Source organism: Syngnathus typhle, linkage group LG8 (genome assembly GCF_033458585.1).
Source record: "Syngnathus typhle isolate RoL2023-S1 ecotype Sweden linkage group LG8, RoL_Styp_1.0, whole genome shotgun sequence".
In the NCBI taxonomy this organism is placed as follows: Eukaryota; Metazoa; Chordata; class Actinopteri; order Syngnathiformes; family Syngnathidae; genus Syngnathus; species Syngnathus typhle.
This window is the reverse complement of record NC_083745.1, coordinates 3,108,444-3,132,021: the sequence shown is the minus strand read 5'-3', so window position 1 is coordinate 3,132,021 and position 23,578 is coordinate 3,108,444. Positions and strand designations below refer to the sequence as shown.

The window sequence follows — 23,578 nt, the reverse complement described above, 5'->3', positions numbered from 1 at the left end:
CACACACATTGGAATCCAATACGAAACAAGCGAGTGACTACAAGCAGGAATAAATAAGTAGAGGCAAGTCGCACACCAAAGAATGCTTGGATGAGTTTATAAGTTAATATGTACAAGAGCGTCTTCTCGGCCCACGCTTTAGTTCGTAACCCTCCTGTTACATGTATGTTGTGATGTCACTTCTTTATTTTGATTTCTTTTTTTTTTGTGTTCATTTAAAAACACTCCAATGTATGGGTGGACTTCAACACAAGTGCTCGTAAAGGGGATAAATATGTGATGTGACTCAAAATGTTTTTGAAGCAAATGTATAATGTGCTATTTAAATTTTTTTTTTTTTTTTTTTTTTTTGGAGCACACGTGGTGGGTCACACTGTCTATCAAAAAAGACAAAATGTAACAGGAGGGTTTACAACTTTTCCTTCATAGTCACTTTCGCTCAAGCCACCCATGAAACCGTCACTAAAACAAAATGGTTGCCCACGAGTCCATCCAAAACAACAGCCCACTTCCCGACCAAACCATACGGCACCATCCCTGCAATACCCTCATAGACCTATTTTACCCCCAACAAATTTCTTTTCATCCTTGAAGCAAGTCCTAGCAAAGAAGCCTGCTTTTTCGTCAAAATCACAAAAGAACAGAGGGGGTAAAAAAAAAAAATTAAATAAAAACCTAATTTTGATCCCAGCGGTCAAAATGAAACATGCAGAGACAAACAGCAGGTGAAGTGTCAAATACGGTAGTCCCTTGACTTACTGTTTTGTATAAAAAAAAAGAAAGTATGTCGAGATCACTTTCCCGAGACACTCGTAAAACCCGTAAGTCAAGGTACCACTGTATTATGGATATTAATGACATTCATTTATTTCGGGGAAATTCACAATCCATGTGTCATTTGTGCTGATGGGTGCAGGCTATCAACTGGAGCATTCAGGTGATAGTCAGGTGATTTCAATTGAAATCGAAGGTGGACGGGGAGAAATGTATTGAAACAAACTTATAACACCACCAATAAAAATAAAATAAAAAAACAGCACCATGGGACCACCAGAACAAGAGGAAAAAGATCCCCCAACCACCCACACGGATATCGGCGGGCCAGAACCTCCCCCTCCGTCACACACACCCGTACTCGAACCACAGCGACTGGTTCTCCTCCGCGTCCAAATGCTCGGGCCCAGACTGCGGCGGATTGTCGGCTCGGCTCGGGGGGAAAGGAGCGACAGGGGGTCCGCTGATGTTACTGACGAGGGTGGGGTTGAGGGAGAGGAAGGGGAGGCTTTTACCCGCCGACTCGCTAAAGATGGAGTCCATGAAGACCGACTCGGCGGTGAAGGAGGGACCCAGGAAGGACTCGAGAGTGGGGAGCTCGGCTTCGTCCGAGCTCGGGCACGGCAAGCTGAGAGACTTTGGCAAGGGGGCGGTACTAGTGGGTCCCTTTGGGGTGTACTCACTGGGTTCGGGCGGGGCTTGGACCCCGTCGACAGAAACGGGCTGCCGGTTGTCCTTGGAGAGCAAGTCGTGGATACTGGTGCGTCGCGAACTGCCTTCGGCTGTGGAGATGACGCTACTGGCGCGGGGCAAGGTGGCCGCCGACCCAGAGGCCCGGTCCAGGCGCTCAGACACCGACGTGGCCCGAGTCTGGACGGACAGGCCAGGGCGGACGGAGCCCCTCACTCGGGTGCTCTCCGCCTTGCGCAGGCTGGGGCGCCCGGGCTGGCCCGAGGAGCGCGGCGGGCGGTCGGCGGAGACCGGCGCCGCTTTCCCGCTTGAGGAGCGCAGGATGCCGCGGCCCCGGGTGGTGGGTCGCTCCTTCTGAGCACGCTCGGAAGAAACGGGGAGGCGGGGGGAGTCCACGGTGAGGTTTTCTTGACTGCCCGACTACATCAGACACAGGAAGGAAATTGTTGGAGTTAATAAAACTGGATTCCCGCTCATGCCTCTCCAACAATTGGCATACGTGTCTATCATTATGGGATGCACAAAAAAGTCTCAAAGACCCTATGATGCATTATGGGATGCACAAAAAAGTCTCAAAGACCCTATGATGCAATGTATTGTTTTTGCATACCACTAGGGGGAGCCCGTGTACCATACTGAGAAGCACTGTCCCAGATCGATAAATTACTTTTTTTGCCAATGACATTTAATATAAATAAAAGTTGCTGATAAAACATAAGTAGCCCGGATGAATAATTCAGAAGCACTCCCAAGAAAAATTGGGAAAATAAATTCACCTCGGCAGGGTCGATTCCCTCATCCAGGAACTGCTGCAGAGAAAGCACCTCGCTGCCTGGGGATGCCGTTTTCCTGATCTGCCCGGGCGTGGCGGCGGGGGCCGGTTCGAGGGAGTGCCGCGTGGGCCCGGGGCTCTGATGGGACGAACGCGACGACAATGGTTGCTGGACGGGGCTGCTGCCGCTGCTGGACCAGGCCTCTTGCTCCAAACTCAAGCTGAACTCGCCGCTGCTCTCGCTGTGAGGACGACTGGCGCTACCGTTTATCGTGCCTGGGGGAGGATGTAACACATTGTTTATTAGCATTATGTTTGATGACACTGTTTTTTTAATGATGATATTGATTATAGATTGACAACATGTAGCAGCATTTCATGGGTAATAAAATTGCCATATGATGACAAAGTAAATTTTTACAAATGACAACATTGCCATTATAGATTATAATATTCTCATGGATTAAGACATTAGGGGGCTCAATTGTGTGGTGAGATGTGCAAATGTGTGTTGATTTATTAAAGAGATAATTGAGTAGGAGGAGGAGGAGGAGGAGGGGGAGAGGGAGGAGCGTACCTTTTCCCTCCAGGGGAGAGGTGAGCTGGGAGTTATTGTTACTATTACTACTGAGGGTCCTGTTGCTATGGAGACTGGGGGGTCTGGAAGCTGGTAGGAGGGTGAAAGGACAAAGAGGGAAGACATGTAGTAACACACAGAGGAAGTAACGCAAAGGCTCGACAGCGCACAACGCAGCGGCTCCCCCCGCTGGGGTAGCAGATGGCGCGTGCCAGGCCGACGGACAGGAAGTGTGGGCCGGCTGCCAACGTGGCCGCTGGAGGAACAAAGACACAACACCACGGCGAGGAAGAGGAGGCCGAGCCGGAAAGTATATATCACCGTATTTGCGACAACCTAAACGTTGGCCATTTTTCCGTTCCGTTTTTCTCATTGACTATGACATCATCATCGTCGATGACGACATTGAACTGTCATTATTGGAAGTCACAATAGTGATGATTTTATTTAAGATGGATTAAAGAGAATATTTTTCGCGTGAGTGACTTTGCATTCAATTGTACGTCTTGTAATAAACATTTATAGCGGAGTAATGGCAGGTTTGAGTGGAGTTTTAATAGCGCGTTCTGGGAAGTCATCAGCCAAGCAGCATCCATGCTGAGCACTAATGCACCAAAGATCTTTACATGATTAAGGCCCAGTGGGAGTGTTAAGGGAATCTTAATAGTGATAAAACATCTCACTTGATGAGCATGCGCCCTCAATAGCGTCTTGCAGACTGCAATAAACTCAATCCCGCTTAGGACGAAGCTTCATTTTGCTCACGATCAAAATGGCCGCCGTCAGGCTTAATCAAAGAGGCAGGCGGGGGGGGGGGGGTGTCTAAAGCTTATCGGGGAAGGCCGGGAGGGAGAAACTGATGACACGGTTTGGAGAGCGTTCTTATTCCCGACCGAGTTTACCTTGACTCTTTGGATCATCCGAGGAGCCGGCGACATCCTCGCAAGAAGCGTTGTCTGTTGATGAAAATGAACGTTAGCATTCATACTGCGTGACAAATATGGCCGCTGTCATTCACGTGGTTGTAAACCTTTGACGTGGAGCCGGTGGGGGGCCCGCCTGTGGGAGGAGGAGGGCAGCGTGAGGGCGGCGCAGTCGATGGCGTTGGTGGAGAAGGCCAGCTCTTTCATACGCTGGCCGCCGCCTGCTCGCCGCCCGGCGCCCGCGTCGCCGGCCTCGCCGCCGCCGTCCAGATTCTCCGTGCTGCCCGCCCAGTTGGCGCCCGGACCGCCGGCCACCGTCATGGTCTGGAGAAGGTCGTTCATAGCTGCGCGTAGACAGAATTGAATTATGCTCTGGTCTAAACTTTCATTTGGAGTGCTTTTTGTGTTGGAGAATGAAGAAAAAAAAAATAATCGATAATATGCGCCGGATTCAAAACATGGCACAACCAAGCGATGGCACATGCAGTTTGAGAAACCGTTAGCAGCGCTCCCTGGACACAACATTAGGTACAGTGGTGTAATCAAACCAGATCCAATGCAAAAGGTGAGTAAATTGTCAAAGCATCTCTTGTTTTGGATCTCACTGCTGCACCTCAAAGTTGTGTGAGGCCAGCGCAAAGCGAAACAAAGACGGCCGTCTTTCTCGCACTTGAAGGCAGCGTGAAGCCAGGCGGGCAAAGAAGCTGCACTCAGATGAACACTTCAAATGGATTCAAAGAAAAAAAGTCGCCCGACGGCGGCGAATCGCACGGCCACTCGCGCTTCGCAGACACACACCCCTGCGAACTCACACACACACACACACACACACACACTTTCACTGCAACAGAAGCACAAAGCAGCTCAGTGATTCTAGCGACACAAAAAGTAACACTCAAAAGAGCTGGAAAAAAAACTCTACAGGGGGGGTTAGTCCCTCCTCACTACATCTCTGCTACATAAACCAGTATAAAATAGGTGAAGGGTCACAGATGAAGGACACGTCACTGATGTTAGCGGCGTGGACGTCAGCGAATCAAAGCACACACACACGACATCAGTGAGGGTCCAAGCTGGCGGCGGGAGGGAGGGGGGGGGGAGGAAGAATGACGGCTAAGCGCGGCGGTCTTACACATGGAGCGCCGGTAGATGGCCTTGACCTTGTCTTTGTCCTTGGATCTGTTCCTCATGAAAGGCAACCTTTTTAAAGCTGCCACAGCGAGGCCACGTACAGACAGACGGACAGACAGGGTGGTAGTGGGGTGACAGAGGGAGGGTAAAAAAAAAAAGGGAGGGGGGGGTGTTATTGTGACAAAAGGAGGCAGCAGGGAGAAAACTGAGGCCCTGCACACTCATGATGATAAAACATCTTAACGTCATTATTTCCTAAAACTACTGTTGAATTATGATCTCCACCAAGGTACATAGCGAGTGGTACTTTTCCCAAAAAGCTCTGCGCCCTCCATGCAAGTTGAACATTAACGTCATGGTGTGAAGAGACACTCATCTAGCTCCACTACAAACTCACGAAAACAACCTTCATGCACATTTGACACATATCCCCCCAAACACAAACAATGCACATTTTCATCTAGCAAAAATGTGCTAATTTTGCTCACTTACAACAAGCTAACCACAACACCCAAGAACACGTCCGGGCCAAGTGTTCAAACACACTTGCAAATTCTCACGCTAGCTCATTCCTAATTGAACATCACAATCTCAACAGGCTACACAGTCCGATGCATCGCCACGGCGACGTGACACAAACAAATGATGGCGATCCATTAAAGGGTGCAATGAATCATCCTCAACATCCTCTTGCTCTTTGACGCAAACTTTTTCAAGAAATTTGGAAAGCTAGAAGTTTATTCTTATTCTATATTCTTGACTGTTTTTTATTATATTTTATTGTAGATTCTACACACAGAGTAAGCTTGTTTTGTTAAAAATACGGTTCTACTCAAATTGTGTCATAAATTAGCCTTTGTTGCTAATTAAATTAGCAACTAAACATGACGTGGTGAGGTATTGATGCAGTATTTAGTTAAAATATTTTATTCATTTATTGTTATTTATTTATTTATCTATTTTAATACATTTATTTCTATTTGATTTATGTTCTGCTTTGCACCATTTAATAATACTAATAATGGAGGCCAACGTCGTCATGATTCGATTCCTCTTTACAGATGAACTGCACACATCAGCCGGTTGACTGACGGCTAATTGAAAAATTGACACGGAATACTTGAAGTGTGTTGGTGGAGTCAACCTCGTGGCCTGGGCGCAGCTCAGCCGTAAACCGAGCGAGCGACACACACACACACACGATGGAACTCACGCAAACATGCCCTGAGAGAGGTGAGCGGCGGCTGGCCACCGCCGCCCACCCCATCGGTTCGCAGCATACCGTTGGTGGAGCCCTGCCCTTGGGCAAGGCACCGTTGGCCTCGCCTCCCTTCCGCGCAGACAGATATGAAATTCAACGAGGTTAGAGAGGGAGGAGCCAAGCGCAGAGGGAAAATTGGGAATGATCTCGGAACCTCAATGTGTGCGTGTGCACTCACTGCTACTCCTGCTGTGCGTGAGCGTGTCGTCCAGCGAATTGGACCCGGAGCCGACCGAAGAGCTGTCCTGGCTGTCGGCGGCAGGGAAGGACAGGAAGGCGTCGCCGCACTCTGAGCGGGACGGCGTCAGGGTGAGGGAGCGCATCCTCTCACGGCTTTTGGGCTTGATGAGCTTTTTCATTTTAAGCGTGATCCAGTTGCCGCGCCTGGGAAGGTAAAACACGAGCAAATACTGAAGGGGCTTCTTAATTACTTCCATTACAAACCATTCGTTAATGATAGAGGAGTAAGATTTATCGCAATAATTAAATTAGGATGAAATCCCCTTTAGGCATGATTTTAAAAACTTACTTAAAAAAATGAATTGCTGTTAAAAATAAAGTTCACTGAATTGAGATTAAACAAAAAAAAAAATTAAACAAATATTATCCAAGTGAGTAAACTGAAATTCATTAATTCCAATTAAATTAATTACTTTTTTTTTTTTACTTGGACGTCTGTGGCAGAATTCAAATTACTTTTTATGATTTCAATATTATTTCCTTGCTCACCTGCGTGGAGGTGAAGGATCATAGAACTTGTACTGGTCCATAATCTTCTCCTCCAGCTTCTCCTTCTGCCTCCTCAGTTCATTCAACTTGTCACTAAAACATAAAACAACCAAACATTTTTAAGTTGGGAACATTCGTCAGTGTTTTTCAATTCAAAGAAAAACTAAGATGAGCTTACATGTATTGTCTCTGCTCCACATGGAAGAGGTCTTTGCTCTCCATGGTCTGCTCTAGCAGAGTGCGGTTCTGCAGCATCAGAGTCTGGATCTGGTCCAGCAGGTGTCGGTTCTCCTCCTCCAGGTTGCCCTTCAGCTGACTCAGCAGCTGAGAACCGAAGCAGCAAAACCTGATGATCATCTCAGGGACATCAGGCGAGCTCTTTATACTTGGTCCTCACCTCGCACTGGTTGGTGAGTTTGGTGGAGGTGATGTCCAGCTGCTGGTACTGCTCCTTCAGCTTGGAGAACTCGGCTTCCAGCCTGGTCTGCTCCAACTTGGCGCCGTTTAGCTGACTCTTGATGCTCTTGTGGTCCAGCTGGAGGTTCTCGTTGTCCTTCTGTAGTTGGCGGTAGGTCGTGTTCAGTCTGTTGGGGGGGAAGCAAAAACAAAAAGTGAGTTCAACAACTCACGGAACAAACCCTCACCCTGACCCTGACCTGTCGTTTTCCTCTTTGAGCAGTTTGCACTGATCGGCAGTATCTCGGTGGTCCTGATTCTCTAAGGACATTTTGTCTTGTTGCTCCTTCAGATTCTTCTCCAGCTCCTCCAGATCTCCTTTCCTCTGCAGGAGCTGCTTGTACCTGAAAATAAAATCACTCTCATCCTCCAGTCCTCCTCATAAATCAAATCCCGATTTCCTCACTTGTCCTCCAGGTCCCGATGCTGCTGCTCCAGACTTTTATGGGAGCTCTTCAGGCCGCCGTGTTTGCCGATGAGCGCCTCGTACTCGGACGCCTGCCTCTCGTGGAGCGCCGCCAGTTTCTCGTGGTCGCGCAGCAGCAGCTCGTACGTGGACCGGAGCTCCTCCTTCTCCCGCAACGCCCCCTCACGCTCGCCTTCCGCGCTGCTTTGCTGGCCCTGCAGCTGAGCGTTCTGCGCCATGAGGGCGGCGCTCTGCGAGCTCAGCGTGGAGTTCTCCACCTGGAGGGACAGGCAAGCATATTCGATCTCAGTCACACCCAGAGAATTAAAAAAAACAACAAACTGCGCGAGGCCACTTCCCATCAGTGTCAATCCCATGTCCCATAAGCTGGCTTTGAAAAACTGCCAAACAAGGAGTTCAGGTCTAATTCCGTAGAGGGGGGGGGGGGGTAAACAGGCAGGCAGGGTTGGGACAGAGCCAAAGAGGGGCAGCTTCAGACCGACTAACATGGGGGGAAAGCTTTTAAATGGGCCGGACGGCACTTTTGGCTCGTAACCAAACGTGAAAGCTTCCCGAGTTGACATATTGCTTTTAAAAGCATTCAAATCACTTGGAGGGAAGCTCACCTGCCAGTTGGTGTTCAAACTTCAACTGTTTTTTTCCAAATAAATCAAATCTGTACCTCTATTTTGAGAATTTCAGCTACATTTGACGTCATTTGGAAAGGTAAAGGATTGACAAAATGAACGAGAATCTAAAGTCTAAATAATAAATCATACATTTTACAGTTATTTTTCATTTCCAATTTTGCGGACCACCTGCAATACCGCCACGAACCACGAACTGAACTGGCAGTTTTAGAATGAGAAAGGCGTTTTGTCTCCTCGATACAAAGAGACAGCGAGCCACGAGCAAATTTGAATCGGAACCAAAGCTGACTATTGTTTGCATCCATCACCTGCAGCTTGGCGTTTTGGGTCTGCAGCGTGGTGTTATTCTCCTGCAGAGAGGCGGTCTGTCTCTGCACGGCCACGATCTGAGCCTGCAGGTTGGAACTCTGCGTCTCCAGTTGCTTGAGCTGGCTCCTCAGCGCCGCCTTCTCTGCCTGCAGCGTGGCGTTCTAGGAGGAAGGTTTCAATAAATAAAAAAAAAACATTAACTCGAAAACGCAGATGATGTGAACTAACAAGCAGAAATAAATGTCTGACTCACATTCCTCTCCACCTCGATGAGCCTGTCCTTGACCTTGAGTAGCTCCCTGGTGGCCTCGTGGCTCTCCTTTTCCCATTTGCTGACAGCCTGGGTGTCCTCCACACCTCTAGGGGGCGAGCTCTGCACCATCCTCTCCTCCTCCTCCCTTTGACGCAGCGCCTCGTAGTTCTTTTTCACCTGTGAGCAAAACACACGAGTTGAACCAAAAAAAAAAAAAAAAAAACTTTTTTACACGTCCACGTAGATCCTTACAGTTTTGAGTTCCTGGCGAAGCTGCTGGTTCAGGTTGGACGACTCCTGCAGCCTGGCCTCCAGGGCGGCGATCTTTTCCTCCTTGATCTCCAACGAGGACTTCAGCGTTGACTCCAGTTTGCTTTCAAGGAGCTTAAACCTGGAAAAAAACAGACTCGATTTACTTCCCATGAAAAACAAACCCCAAGAACCTAAAAGCTTGTGGATACCTGTCGTCGGAGTCCTCGTCGAGCAGCAGTCTCTCCTTGTTCAGTCCGATCTTTTCCAGCTCGTGCGTCAGTTTCTCCAGGTCGTTGTTGATCTGCTGAGTGCGCAGCTTCTCGCTTACCAACTCCTAGTCACAAACACGGGGACCATTTGTTGAGTTCTACACACGGGCCAGTGCTTCATCTTCTCCCCACAAACCTCTCTGAGTGTGATGAGGGTCCTCTTATCAATGGTGCCTTGTTTGACCAGTTCCTTGTTCTCCTTCTCCAGGTCTTTGACCCGTGTGCACGAGTCCCGGAAAAAGATCATCTCCTTGCCCATGGTGCGGTTCTCCTTCTCCAGGGAGGAAATCCGCTGGTTGCTGTCGTCCAGCTTGGAGTCGCGGATCTCGGCCTGCTGCCTCAGTCGCTTGTTCTCCTTCTCCAGGAGCTTCTTGTCCTTTTCCAGTTGAGAGCTCTCCTGCTCTAATGTCTTGTTCTGGAACCATGACGGCCGACAGGTCAAAAATTAACCTCCTGTTTTAATCTGATCTTCATTTCTCCACTCACCTCTTGCTCCAGCTGCTCCAGGCGCTTGCTGGAGATCTTGAGTTCCTCCAGGTTGCGTTGGAGGGTTTGGTTCTCGGATTCCACCTCCTGCAGCTCAGCTTCCAGCTGCTGGATCTTTTTGCTGCTGTTCTCTAACGCCTTCTGCAAGCGCTGGTTTTCTGTATCCAGGCCCTGGTAGCTCACCTAGGATGATGGAGGTGCTCAGAGTAAAAGATAATAAAAAAAAATTCAAATGTAAGGAACTGTTTGAGGTTAAATTCTCACCTCTAATCTCTCCGTCTTCTTGGAAGTGGCCTTGAGGAGCTCCAGGCTCCGCTTCAGCTGGCTCCTCTCGCTCTCCAGCTCCCTGTTCTCGGCCTCCAGCTGAACGGCCTTGGCCCCGGCCGAGCGGAAGCTCTCGGCCGAACGGCGCACCTCCAGGTTCTCCTGCTCCAGCTGCGAGTTCTCCTTCTCTAGCGCCTCCAGTTGGAAGGCCATGTTCTTCAGACCGTCCAGCTTCTTCTTGAGGCGTCGGCTCTCCGCCTCCAGGTCGGTGTTCTCCTTCTCCAATGCTGACACCTGAATTTATCATTTATTATATTATATATTGAATTATTCATACGGCCAGCCAGTTTAGAAGAATTAGGGGGGAAAAAAAAAAAACATTGAATGTGCCCACCCTTGGTAGACTCCACAAAAACCAACCTTCTCGCAGGTAATTCCCAGACTGGCCACTTTCTTCTGCAGACTCTCATTGTCCCGCTCCAGCTTCTGCATCAGAATCTCTAACTCCTCCGCTCTCTCGCCTTTCTCTTTCAAGGCCTCCACTTCTTTCCCTGCAGACAAGCAGCAGCCGGCGCCGCCGTGTTGATCCCACCGAGGAAAAGAAAACAGACAGACGAGAAAGCGCTGGCGGAGACGTTAGCTCACTCAGCTGTTTGCGCTCAAATTCCATCTTGTTGAGCTTGCCCGTGGTCTCGCAGATGGACTCGTGGAGGATGCGGTTCTCCTTCTCCACGTCTTTGACGCGAGCTTCGGCGCCGACCTGGCTGCGCTGGCGCAGGGACGACACCGTCTGGCCGAGGTGCTTGTTCTCCTGCTCCAGACCTTTAAGCTGCCGAGACAACACAGCTCAAGTTAGACCAAGATTCAGGTCCGGTTTTAAGCCTCATGCTGATCGCTATCGTGATCTGGTACCTGTCTCTCGGAGTTTTCCCGCAACGTTTCCAGTGTCTTTTCCAGTAAGGCCTTCTCCTTCATCAGGTCCGTGCTCAGAGATTCGGCGCAGCGGAGAGATTCTTTCTCGGTCGCTAGTTCGCTTTCCAGATGCTCCAGCTGCAAACAAATTAGTCATTTAAAAATTGCGTTAAGTCAATTGTACTTTTTTTTTTTTTTTTGTCAAAAAAGACAAAAATAATTTTAGATATGTAAATTCCTTTACATATGAATTATATTTTTTGAAGCAGTGCTGCCAAGACATCAGTGCTCGCTGGAATAAAAGCGCCGCTTTTGTATCGGAAGAACAACAAGAATTCTAAAAGGTGCCACTTAGCAGGCTCGCAAGAGGCGTATCTCCGGCTGAGGGTTGTTTAGGATGTCATTGAGCGGGGAAAGAAAAGGCAAAGTCAGGGCTGGTAGGATTTACAACTTGGCTTTCATGCTCCTTTTCTTCCCCTTTCCAAATACTTTGCTTTCTGCTACTTCTGTTGGTGTGGGAAAAAGTCGAAGACAAACCGTCGGGGGGAGGTAATAGCATCGGAAATGAGCTAAAACACATTGGCTACAAAACAGAGCCCTGTTGTGCCCCTCCCCAAGGAATAAAAAATAATAACTGCTCACTCTCTGCACGAGTTTCTGGTTCTCCTGGCTGACTTTGCCCAGTTTGGCCACCGAGTCTGATCCGGCGCCTCCTCGGAGTTCCTCCACCGTCTTCAGAAGCGTCTGGTTGTCCTTCTCCAGCTTGAGCAGACGACTGGAGGTCAGCTCGTTAACTTCTTCGCCGAGGGACTTCTGAGGGACTGAGGCGGCAACGAGCCGATGATTAAATGCGGCTTTGTCAACATCATGTAAATTAAAACACAGCTTTTTATGTACCGGTAATGAATTGGAAATTAATTTTCCATGCTAGGCTCCAGGTGTTTGAAATGCTATTTCAGAAAACAAGTCATTAACCAGATCCCTAGCTAGTTAAACCTCTTAACAGCTTTAATAACTCCAAAGAACAGATTATCTTCCAGGAGCTGCTGAATATTAATTACAAGATTCCAGCCAATGGACGGAGGTCAGGATGTTTGTGGCGTGCCTGCTTCTTCTTCTTACCCTCAGTCAGCTCTGGAGTTTTGGATAGTTGCTCCAGCTCCCAGCCCAGGTGTAAGGACTCATCCATGCTTTGTTTCTGGGCCATTTCCAGCACCAGGTTTTCCTCCAACAGCTCCTCCATTCGCTTGCGATCTAAATCTCGCTCCTGATGGAAACGGCTTGATTTCAGAGGAGCTAGAAAAACAAAAACAAACAAACAAACACCATTTTCCTTCCAAATGTCTTACCATGTCCAGATCGTGGATTTTGGATTTCAACTGCAGATTCTCTTTCTCCAGGAGGTGCAGTTTGTCAGATCGGCTCCTGCTGGCATCCAGCTGCTCCTCCAGCATAGTTTTGGTTTCCAGCAGGACCTGATTGTCCTCCTTCAACTCCTACAACAGACAGAAAAAAAAAAAAAAACTCGGAACAATTCTTTATTTCAGTGTTGCTTTCATCTACCGTACCTCCACTCTCGCCTTGTAGAACTCGATGTCGTGGAGTCTCTCCTTGTAGCGGCACACTTCGCTCTCCAGCTTGTCCACGCGGACGGCTTTCTCCCGGAGGGCGTCCAACTCGTCGCGGTACGCCCGGGCCGAGCGCGCGTCTGACAGAAGTTGGTAGCTCTTGAAAGACAAATTAGACACATTGATGGAAATGATTTACATTTTCATTCATCAGAAATAATGTTGACGTGACTCTTTAGGTGCTGCTGTTTTGGTGAGCAACAGAGCTCCAACAGGTTGGTTGTGTTTATTTGAGGGAGGCCTTCACTCTACTTAGCTGGCCAACAGTGTTCCTGCTCAATTAGCTGCCGCTCACTACCAAATGCTGCGCCAGGTTGCTGCTCCAAGCTACAGTGCTAATTATAGCCACCGCTAACGAGCTAGAGCCAATTAGGAGCCACAGCTATAAGACACACACGAGTCGTAGGATGTGTACGATTATATAGTGTTGGACTCACCTCTTGCTGGATCCTCTTGAGCTCTACTTCCATGTTCTCCAGATCCTGCCGTGTGTCCAGAAGCTGCTCGCTCTTCTCTTCCCTGAAAAAAAAGAGCAAAGATGAGTGTTTTTACTACAACTGTTTAATTAATTAAACTGTGGGGAATATACACCATGACAACCATTACAGCGTACCCAATAACATTTTCCAAGACAGACAGTAGCGCATGTTTATTCCCCAGTCGTCCTGACCTGAATTTGACTCCTACAACTTCCAACAAGCTCCATCTGCCGAGCGTCGAACTCGACACAAAATGACAGTTACAACTCCAAGATAAACAACATGCAAATGTGTCTGCAGCTTCATGATATCTCAATAAGGCAATGGCATCCTTCTTGGGGATCCCTTTATGTATTTCTGGTTTCATTTTAGCACTTATCCTCTCCTCTCCTAAATCAAACACTTGTCAGATTGTGCCTTGCAGAATAGCTGCGGGCCCATGTTTTGCATAGGGCTGGTTGGGCCGCTAACGGTTTCACGTACTTTGCATCTAAGCAAACACTTTCATGCCCTGCTGCTATATTTAAAAACTCCTCATTGCTATTTATTTCTTCCATACGTCACTTGTTGTGTTTCATTGTGTTTGAAATGTACGACGTTGCCTAGTTTTGCATGTTAGTTTGTGACAATACCATAGCAACCAACAAACGACAACAACCAATGAGCCTGGCTTTTATTCCCCGTTCCTATTCCAAGAAAAAAAAAAAAAAAAAAAGAGTGGCGCTTACAGTGATGGAGCGCCGCAACAAACGAGTCCAATTTCCATGGAGGAGACTTGTTGTCATCCATCACTTATTTGTCTGAGTAGCTATATACAGTGGTGGTCCCCACTGAGCTCTGAACATTGCAATCTTGTATTATTAATGTTCCTATACGCCTACGTGAATCAGGAAGTAGCTAAGTTTTAGCTATTTTGCGGGCTGGTTATTTGTTTAGTTGGCTATTTGAATTACCACGAATGCCTTCAAAATGGCATCATCAAATCTTTTATGAACTAGGAAGTTGCAAAATTGAAAGTCAAAACTAAATCAATCAAGATTTGTGTCACTAGGATAGCCCAGCTAGCTAGCTAACTCATTAGCTAGTTATTTATTACGTTGCGAACTATGGCAGGAATGGTATAAACCAACAGAATCGGAATTTCACCACCCATTCTACATGAATAAAGTACCACCATAGTAAGTTCAACAGAAAACTGCATCATCAACTCTACAGTCCATGAATCAGGAAGTAGCAAATCATTAACTAACAAGTTAGTCAATTCACAATCAGTCAGCCATTAGAGTCATTATGGTACGGTCCGTGAAGCGTGAACCAGTAAGTCAAAAAATACCGGCGACAGAAGCAAAAGGGCCACTCACAATTCCTGGCGCAGACGTCTAATCTTGGCCTTGGCATCAGCCAGCTCCACGGAGAGGTGCTGCCGGCTTTCCGTCCTCCTCATGCTCGGGGAGCCGTTGGGTGACTGGGCCGGACCGCCACCCAGCGGGGACAGCTGAATACAGTCCCTCTCTTGGGTCAGCTCCACAATAGTCTGGACCACAGTTGAGAAGAATTTGAGTTGGCACAAATGAATCGAAACATTGGTTTTGGGTTCTAAACCGATATGACAAATCTGTTTACTAAAGGGCATTACTACAACAAAATGGCCGCCGCCACACAAACAATCTGTTGATCCCCCAGGCTGTGACAGGAAATGGACTTTTAATTGAGAACTTCTGGATAGCACACTGCTAATCTGGAGGCAATTACACACACACACAAGCAGTGTTTGTATCAGTCGTAGGCATGTGCCCCCTATGACTGGAAGCTCAACCGATGCGCGAATGCTAAGAAAAACACGCTAATCGTTCATCCATGAGACAGTTAACGGCCTTTTCCTTCCTGAGGCCACTTGCTTGTGGTAGACCTTCCACAACATGGTACCGTTTGAGTCCCGATCCCGACAAAACATATCTCCTCACCTCCAGCTGGGCGTCTCTGTCGTCCACCACGTGTTTGAGATGAAAGGCCAGGTTCCGGGACAGGCTCGCCAGGTCCTCGGCGGGCACATCCCCGCTTTCCAGCCACTGCAGGTCCACTACGTTCTCCTGGTTGTGGGTCACCTTTAAAAAGCACATTGTGAGAAGATGGCGGGAAGACACTCGTGTGAGGGACGCTCACCTCTTGGATGTGGGATGCGATGGCAGCTTTGGTGTGGAAATCCAGAGTCTGGATGCGTTCGATGTAATCTTCCTTTTTCTCACACTGGGGAGAAAAAAGAATCTTGCTTGGCCATTATGAAATTATTTCGAATGTAAATAAATAAATCAAAAATCCAAGAACAGTATCTCCAAATTCAAACCAATCAGTCATGAGGCGGCGCTGACCTGAACAGCACAGCCTAGAAGCAGCAGCAGTAGTTTCTTCATCTCCTCCAGACCTCGCTCTAAAGAACACAGAATTATTTTGAAATCCTTCCTTGAAGAAGATTAAGTGAACATCTGTCAGCGAGCCGTACAGGCCTCGACTCATCTTCTGGATTTTAACCAGGTGTTGTGAAGCTGAGTGTGCGTGTGTCGCAGTGAGTAAGCATAAGACACCGTGGCCGCATTTTGGGTGTCGGGTCGTGACATCGTGATTTACGGGGGCGTGCAACGCTGGCAATCGGACGAAAAAGAAGATCGTTAACCTCTGACTTTACCCCTTTTGAACACGAGATAGAAGACGGGAACAAAAGAGACAACATAGCGCTCACTTTGTAAAGCCTGAGCAAGCCGTGAAAAAGGTCACAAACTCATCAAGTCCGTAAATACATATAAAAAAAATTCAAACCGCATTTAAAAAAAAAAAAAAGTTCAAGGGCTTATTGAACATGATTTGGTTTTTCAAGTGTACCTAATGTCCCATGAGTGTTAAGCGGATAATTGACGCTCACAGCGGGACTTTTGGAGGGCCTAGATGAGTTCATGTCTGACAAAGGTCCATTTTTTGCCGCTGCACGGCTTAGCGGGAACTTCTATTAGCGCTGTCGCTTCCAGACGGGGGAGCGGATTTAGCTCGGCAGCGAGCTTGGCAACGATAAGCAGCCAAATAATGGATAGAGAGCAAGACAGCAAGGAGGGAGAGATGAAAGGCAGCGAGACAAAGGAAGTGACAAATAGAGATGGGGAAAGGGACAGAGGAGAAGTTTGGGGGGGGGGGGGGGGCATTCTCCATTTATCCATCATCCCTTCTTTTGAATCATCTCTCGCTTCCTCTCCCTGCTCCGTCATCAAGGACACTGACTCACGCCATCTTTCAAAGCGTAGATGACAAGTGGTGAGTCATCGCTATAATCGCCGCCTCAACTGCGGGATCAATACACTCACTCGGGAATGCATGACTTGCATATTTGTGATAAGAAAAAAAAAAAAAGAAAAAAAGACGCACGCAGACAGTCAGATGTTGCTTTGCCGGGGATTATTTAATGAGCCTCATTATTGTAAAGGATCAGCTAGTAAAACTACCCAGAATGATAATAATTTAAAAAAAGTCATGGGCAATGACTTATTGGCATTATTATGCAGATTAGCCTTTTTTATTTTTTAATCACATGTCACCTTTAGTACTCAACTGCATGCAAGTATCTCGGCAGACTTTGGTTCAAGCTTCTGTCAGCTGTCGGTGAACAGCAGTTGACCCGGCACAGGTGCGTTTGTCATTCACAATGTCATTTTTTTTATATTTAACGAGTCATTTAAAAAAAAAAACAACATGACAACGTTTCAATCCACAGAGCTCTCCCTTCATACCACGGATCAGTTTGGGGGTCCGTACAAAACAAAAACAACATTGACGCTCAGCAAAAAACATGAGCCAGATGACTTTTAGGACCACACAGAGGAGGCAGTGTGCATTGCCTGTTGACATTTACACGCGAGCAAGGCCATCAAAACGAGGTTTCGTCAGGGTCGCACAGTAAGTTCCCACTGCTGGGGAGGAACCCCTCCCCCCAACCAACGAGAACATAATAAAAGCCACATGTTCCAACGACTTGCAGTGAGCAGATTTGTTGACTGACTGAAGAAAAAAAAAAAAAAAAGAATATCCGTCTTGAATTTTCCAGTTTGCTTTGGTCCGCTAGCACCAAGCCATCTGTCATTTTAAAATCTGTCTCAACAATGACATCACGCTAGTTCAGGCTGCTTTTCTTTTTTTTTTTTTTTAATCAGCCATTTAAATGCAAGCACCTATAAATAGAAGAGCCTTCCAATATTCAGGACACTCGTTATTCCGACAATAAGCCAGTTATCCTTCGGCACAGGCGCCCGCGGCAGCCTTTTATTGTTCGTTTATTTACCCTTGGCGCGTTTAAATTAAAGCCGTGAGCGCGGAGAGGCCATGAAAGAGATGATGTGATGGCAAAGGCGGCGGTGAAAGTCAGATAAAAGGTGGGCCGAGTGAGGAATTGGACGGGTTTGCGCAGATGGCGTGTTTAGTCGCTGACGAGAAACATTGTAGGGAAATTGTCGGCGCCGGGTTCAGTGGGTCAAAGCTACGAACAGGTTTTCTTTTCTGCAGTCTGGAATTTTTTGTCAACATATATGCTGCACGGAAGGGGAAGTCTAATTACTGGAGGGGGGGGGTGACGACATCTCATTGTCGCAGAGAAAATTCATTTGAAACATCAAAGCGGCGGAAAAATGAAAGCCGCTTTATCGTTGCATTGTAGCGATGCGATGAAAGTGAAGCCGCGGAAAAAATTGCTCGTGACCGCCGAGTGAACTCGGAGTCTCGAAAATTCAAAGTCCCACCCCAACCATTGCGGCATGATCCAAAATGAAGGCTTACCGGTGAGAGGGTTCCGGCCCAGGACCAACACATTGGGTAGGGGCATCATCACCAGCTGCTGGAGTGTCTCCTGTTATGGACAAAAAAAAAAATCAAGTCAACTCAAAGAACCATGAGGTGACACACACAATTACGACATTGTCCGCTTTACCGCCACATCCTTCCAAAGCAAACACATGTGGGTCAGAACCTTTCTTTTGTCCATTCAAGTCATTTGAAGGCGGGTTAAAGCCAGGTCAAAATAATTCAAACAGGAAGTGGGTGGACAAGGAGTAGGGGGTCGGGGGGGGAGTATTTCCTGCCAGATTGACACAAACAAACATGGCGGACATCCGCAAAAAATAAGGACGCACTTTACTGATCTGTAATTTTTCAGGTGGTCAGCTAATTTGAATATTTCATGTCAGGAGTTGAACTTGTTCCAAGATTGCGATTTAGTATGATGAATGTTCCTGAAATGCAGTGGCGCCATTTTCCAACACATACTATCAACAAATACACATTGGACGTTGTGTCTAAACCATTTCCTGGGTTTAGGATTTGACACTGGGACAGAAATAAACGAAAAAAATAAAACAAAACAGTTGATTGCATAAGAGAAGTGGAACTCTGTGCTCCACTTACGTTCAAGCGACAGATGGACGATGACAATCTGGCATGAGAACGGCGGGCTTGCACTCTTTCTAGCATCTTGGCAATATTTACATTGTTGTATGGCAAGAATTGAAATTCATAGTGGAAAAAAAAGTTCAGTTCAACCTTTGGTGTCATGAGAGTGCAACATTGTGATTCTTTTCATCCGATGCTTTCTCTTCAAGATGTCACAAGACTTAACGTCACAGAATTAAGTCAGACTGAATCCTCAACACATCCAGCTATTGATTGACGATTATTGACAAAATGTCCACTGCAACCGCCGATGCGGCACCTTTCCCCAACTCATCCTACAACGTGAAGGAAAGGCATGACGGAATAAAACGCTTTGAGGATTAGCAGCGAGCTAATACGACAGCTAAAACACAGCTGCCTAATATTGCTCTCGGATTATCCCGGCGGTGCGGCTTTAGCGGCTCTCATGCATAAAACATGGACACTGCGGGAGGAAGAACCAGCGAGAGGGATGCAAGGTTGTCACGGCGATGCGCTGCTAATATCAAGAAGGCCAGCACGTGGTTGCACACCTTCCGTCCTCATCCCCTCACTATCTTATACCGTGTTGACTCGTCAAATAGAAAACTGCGGTTAATGATGTCACATGAGGTCACTTCATGTCAACGGGTTAAGCACGGCAGTATTGCAAAAACAGAGGCGAGAAGGAAGAGGGGGAGGATGAAGTCTTGATTCCATCACTCAAAGCGCGACCCCCTCCTCTTCCCCGCCCCCCCCCCCCTTCCACATTTCCTCCCCCCCTCCACTATATTTTCGCCTTATTGATTCCGGCAGAGAATCGCAGTCGCTCGGCTGTAGCTCATCTTCCGTCCCGTGGAGACGTTTAGACACATTGATGGAGAGGCGTGTTGGGTCAAGGGGGACGTATCGCAACACAATAGCCAAGTCTGGCTCGCTTGAGTTACGGTTGGCGTGATGGATAATCACGAATAACGTCGCCAGCTAATCAAACCGATTGACGGGCGTCGTCTTGTTTGAGAGCCTTTTGATGCAGGGATTGTTAGGAGACAAAGTTTTGGAGCGTCATATCCAGAACCCTTGAAAAAAAAAAAGTATTTTTTTTTGGTGATGTTAACTGTGAGTCAGCGGACAGGTTCTCCACTGTTTCCATCTCACAGTGAGCCCTGTCTGCTTTACTAGCCCCCCTCACCTCCCACCTTTCCGCCCACTTCCGCTAACGGCGTATAGCTTTAACAGGGGGGCCAATTGTGACGCTACTCGTGTGTGCGTGCGCCTGTACCCTTAAAAGCATTAATCACACCCATTCTGCAGCCCCGCCGAGCTGCGTTGCCATAGAAACGGGGGGGGGGGGGGTGAGAAGACTCCAGTAGTACAAGCTCTGCATGCCCTAATACGTACAGTGCAGTACAGTACATGTGCAAACACACACACACATCTCTCTGGGGTACTTCTCTCTGCAAACTCCAGCAACAAAAGGGAAGAAAGGCACTTCCTCTTTTTGTCCAAACACACACTTCCACGGAAAAGCCACTTGACACCTGATCTAACAATCGCCGCACAAAGAGCAGTGTCGCAATTGGACGCACAACAAAGAACCGAGATTGGCACGAAAGATATCATCGAAAAAAATGTACTTTTTAATTGCTTGCGTGCTAATGGTTGTAAACGTCGACGAGGCCGCGCCGCTTGCCGCATCATCAACGACAAGAGTGGTGAGGAGCATGTGAGCGTGCATGACAACACGCATTTGCCCCACGGCGAGCGAGCACATGCCCTAATAAACCGATTTACTCGTGAGGAGCGAGCCAGCGTGGGGGAATTCCGGGCTTGATTGGGATATGTGTAAACGTTGTGACCGGGTCCGTGTAAAAATAACTACTGGCGACTAAAAGCAGCAATGAGAAGGCTTCAATTTAGTCACAAGCAAGCGTGCAGTGCATCGCTACAGTCGGGAATGTGAGGGAGTCCTGTTTTCTCTTTTTGCTTTCAAACCATGAACAGAGCATCTTTGTGAGCCGCGGCAGACTTTGTTATTGCATGCGTCAGCTAGCGCTTAAGTCACTTTGCACACCCGAGGGAAATTAGCAGGATGGATGTTGCGATTCAGAGAGAAGCAACAGCTACGGAATGATCTTGTTCATCATGTACCTGGAACTTGCAGTTCCTCATACTTGGTTTCGGGAATTAAAAGGTTCCCGTAGCTTATCGTTCAAGCGGACAGAGGTCGTGCAAATCAGGTCGCCGTGACAAATACACACAACCGAGATGCAAACCAACAACGAGTGACACAGCAAGATGGAACGTTGCTGATGTGAAGGGATTCATGAGAGAAGCCACCAAAAAAAAGCAGGGAAGAATGTAGCTCAGATGGCCAGAGCCGCATAATAGTACGCCCCCGGAGAAAGTCAAAACCGAGGCCGCTAAATTAAAATGTGGCCCAGTTTATACTTGGCCCACTAAAAAGAAATGAACCCTTTTGCTCGACAGCTCAAACATGACTATGTAAGATTATAGTCCGGCGGAAACACGCTTTCTATACGACCACATCTGCTCGAATATGATCTGTTCACCATACTCTTCAATCAAAGCGTGAAGGAGCCCCCCCCGTCTAGACGTTGAAGGCCTCCTACGCAAACGGCTGAAATCGAACCTGAAAAGTTTGAACCCACACCGTATAATACCTAAGCTAACGTTAGCCCGCGCGTTAACGTTGTGTTTTATGGGACGAAGGGGCAGAGTAGAGGCGTGCAGGAAATGGGGGAAGGGTAGCAAGGTCTACAAGTGTCCGCCTTGGGTGCTTCCACAGCGGTTAATAAATTAGATTTTCTCCCCGACACCAGAGTTTAACTCAATAAAGCCTTGAAGGGAAGTCATTTTGCCCACGTGTGCATTACTGGACGTTTGCTTTAACGACGGGGCGCTCGCCATCAAAAACCAACATGTAAATTGAAAAACAAGATCAAGAAGTGGGGAAGGCAGTGGAGCGTACCAAGTCGGCCGCAGACACGAGCGGGCTCAGCCGCAAACCTGTTAAGACCATTAGCTTGGACAGCAGAAAGGGGTCCGACCGCAGCCGTGCGGCTCGGGAAATGGGAAAAACCGGTAAGGGACCAAAATCACCACAGGAAAGCGCAACCTGGCTTAGTCATCCGCAGAAGCGGAGCCTGAAAAACTACACTTCATTCTGAATGGAATCTGCATGTTCACGGGTCAGTTTGACCCACGGCATGCAAAAAAAAAAAAAGAAAGCTAGCAAGAAGAGCTTTGCATTTTGCATGAAGGCAATTTGACATGCAGGCAGCGCAGTACAAAAGCAGCAATTAAATCCCTAAAGTGGCGTTTTGGGGCGTGGCAGGACTTGGACCTGTCGGTGGTCCCTGAGAAGCTGAGCTTGCAGACGCACATAAGTGGCGGCGTGGTTAAAAGCCGTCCGTCGGTCCGTCCGCGGGATGAGCAGAGAGGATTAAACCAAGCGGCGCAGACAGAGCGGGCTCATCGTTTGCTTGCATTGTCTCTCGTCCAGCGGCATGCACTCAATGAGATTAAACAAGCGGAGGTGTTAAAAGAAACAATCTTCTAGCCTCACTTGAGCTCCTCTCGAGCGAAGAAAAAACAATGATCAATAGCTTTTCCATTCACCACCAGATAGACTAAAAAGGTCTGACTTTAACTCGCAGTTAATCTTGACCTTCAGGACAGGCTGATCCAACCAGTGACTTGTTTTCTCGGGGGAGCTAAAACACAAAGAATATCATTTCTACCTGATAGTAGGCTTTGATCTGCCTGATGAGAATGGAAAGGTTCTGGATGCGCAGCGTGGGGTCATTGTTCACCTTCTTGTTGGTCCTCTGCACTGTGGCCTTGGGATTTCTGGTGGGAAGATATATCAAATGATGTCATTCAATAACAGTCCTCATTAGTGTTATGAGATATCTTCAGAATTTTCTTACACACTTCAACTATCTTATGTTGCGGGTCAAAATGACCCGTGTAGAAATTTTGATCTCAAAGGCTTTCAAAGGTGGTGCCTGGCCTGGTGAGTGACGTGGGTGTCAGCCAATGAGACTGTACCGTTGGCTAGCTGTTAAGTGGCTAACCCATTAGCCCGTCTGCGTCTCGAGTGACTCAGCGTGAGTTGTGGTTTTCGGCAGTACTAAGTACTTCCTCCTGTCCTGTCTGTGTACATCATGTAGCTAGCTTAGAGGCGACTTGATTGAAACGCATGTCGCCCAAGGTAGCGTGCGTGACGAGCGACATTATCGCCGGTGTCAACACGCTTCAGTTCCCCTCGAGAACATTCCGCACATTCACGCAAGGATCCACATTTCTTGACATTTGCATATCTGCCCGAATTAACTCGAGAACAAAAGGCCTCCGCCATGATCAAAGCGCTTCTCCAAACTTCCCTTTTTTATTTATTATTATTATCACTGTTTTGTTCTAAAAGCGGCCTTCTGTTACGTTTCGCAATGCACATGACGGGAAGCACAGATGCGACACGCATGCATGCATACATTCACGGGAGGTTGTCTCCTCCCCCCACACACTTGACCCTGATATTTAGGTCACCCCGTATAGACTGAAGTCGATTTTCACGAACAATTGTTAGTCGAAGCTTTCTACATTTACTAAATGAGGTCTTGCACTTAGCAATTAGCTGCTAACAAATTTGAATTCCAACTCAAAACACACCATGTTGTCTCAACTTGGCCGATGCCGTTAATTAGTCTTTTGATCCGGCCCCCGCCCTCCCCCATGCCCAACGCTATTAATGCTAATCAGAGACACGGGGCTCTTTTTAATGGGTTGAATTAGCAGTCACATGACCTGCCTCACACACAAACACGTGGGCCCCTTCGGAGTACATAGTAGGGGGTCTATTTAACCCCTTAATTAAAAAGTAGACGCTGTAATC

General features: G+C 47.7%; 1 protein-coding gene across 6 annotated transcripts in view; it reads right to left on the bottom strand.

Annotated features, from left to right (window-relative positions):
• Positions 1 to 23,578, bottom strand: part of ccdc88ab (coiled-coil domain containing 88Ab) — a 29,375-nt gene that overhangs the window by 1,533 nt on the left and 4,264 nt on the right. For 2 of the 6 annotated variants that reach the window (XM_061285190.1, XM_061285191.1), the window contains exons 3-36: positions 22,425 to 22,533; positions 18,034 to 18,103; positions 15,591 to 15,649; positions 15,385 to 15,468; positions 15,186 to 15,326; positions 14,583 to 14,755; positions 13,180 to 13,261; positions 12,683 to 12,841; positions 12,464 to 12,610; positions 12,237 to 12,381; positions 11,757 to 11,935; positions 11,115 to 11,252; positions 10,848 to 11,031; positions 10,623 to 10,753; positions 10,203 to 10,496; positions 9,939 to 10,121; positions 9,589 to 9,867; positions 9,393 to 9,517; positions 9,184 to 9,322; positions 8,932 to 9,108; positions 8,678 to 8,839; positions 7,720 to 7,997; positions 7,514 to 7,657; positions 7,255 to 7,441; positions 7,036 to 7,181; positions 6,858 to 6,950; positions 6,307 to 6,512; positions 6,150 to 6,197; positions 4,869 to 4,946; positions 3,844 to 4,080; positions 3,716 to 3,769; positions 2,814 to 2,903; positions 2,241 to 2,512; positions 1,458 to 1,884 (exon numbers count right to left, since the gene is read on the bottom strand). In XM_061285190.1, the coding sequence (XP_061141174.1) occupies positions 1,458 to 1,884; positions 2,241 to 2,512; positions 2,814 to 2,903; positions 3,716 to 3,769; positions 3,844 to 4,080; positions 4,869 to 4,946; positions 6,150 to 6,197; positions 6,307 to 6,512; positions 6,858 to 6,950; positions 7,036 to 7,181; positions 7,255 to 7,441; positions 7,514 to 7,657; positions 7,720 to 7,997; positions 8,678 to 8,839; positions 8,932 to 9,108; positions 9,184 to 9,322; positions 9,393 to 9,517; positions 9,589 to 9,867; positions 9,939 to 10,121; positions 10,203 to 10,496; positions 10,623 to 10,753; positions 10,848 to 11,031; positions 11,115 to 11,252; positions 11,757 to 11,935; positions 12,237 to 12,381; positions 12,464 to 12,610; positions 12,683 to 12,841; positions 13,180 to 13,261; positions 14,583 to 14,755; positions 15,186 to 15,326; positions 15,385 to 15,468; positions 15,591 to 15,649; positions 18,034 to 18,103; positions 22,425 to 22,533 (5,420 nt within the window). Of the gene's footprint in view, positions 1 to 321; positions 1,885 to 2,240; positions 2,513 to 2,813; positions 2,904 to 3,715; positions 3,770 to 3,843; positions 4,081 to 4,868; positions 4,947 to 6,149; positions 6,198 to 6,306; positions 6,513 to 6,857; positions 6,951 to 7,035; positions 7,182 to 7,254; positions 7,442 to 7,513; positions 7,658 to 7,719; positions 7,998 to 8,677; positions 8,840 to 8,931; positions 9,109 to 9,183; positions 9,323 to 9,392; positions 9,518 to 9,588; positions 9,868 to 9,938; positions 10,122 to 10,202; positions 10,497 to 10,622; positions 10,754 to 10,847; positions 11,032 to 11,114; positions 11,253 to 11,756; positions 11,936 to 12,236; positions 12,382 to 12,463; positions 12,611 to 12,682; positions 12,842 to 13,179; positions 13,262 to 14,582; positions 14,756 to 15,185; positions 15,327 to 15,384; positions 15,469 to 15,590; positions 15,650 to 18,033; positions 18,104 to 22,424; positions 22,534 to 23,578 lie in introns of those variants that run through there. The other 4 variants (XM_061285185.1, XM_061285187.1, XM_061285186.1 and 1 more) reach the window with 4 other exon arrangements.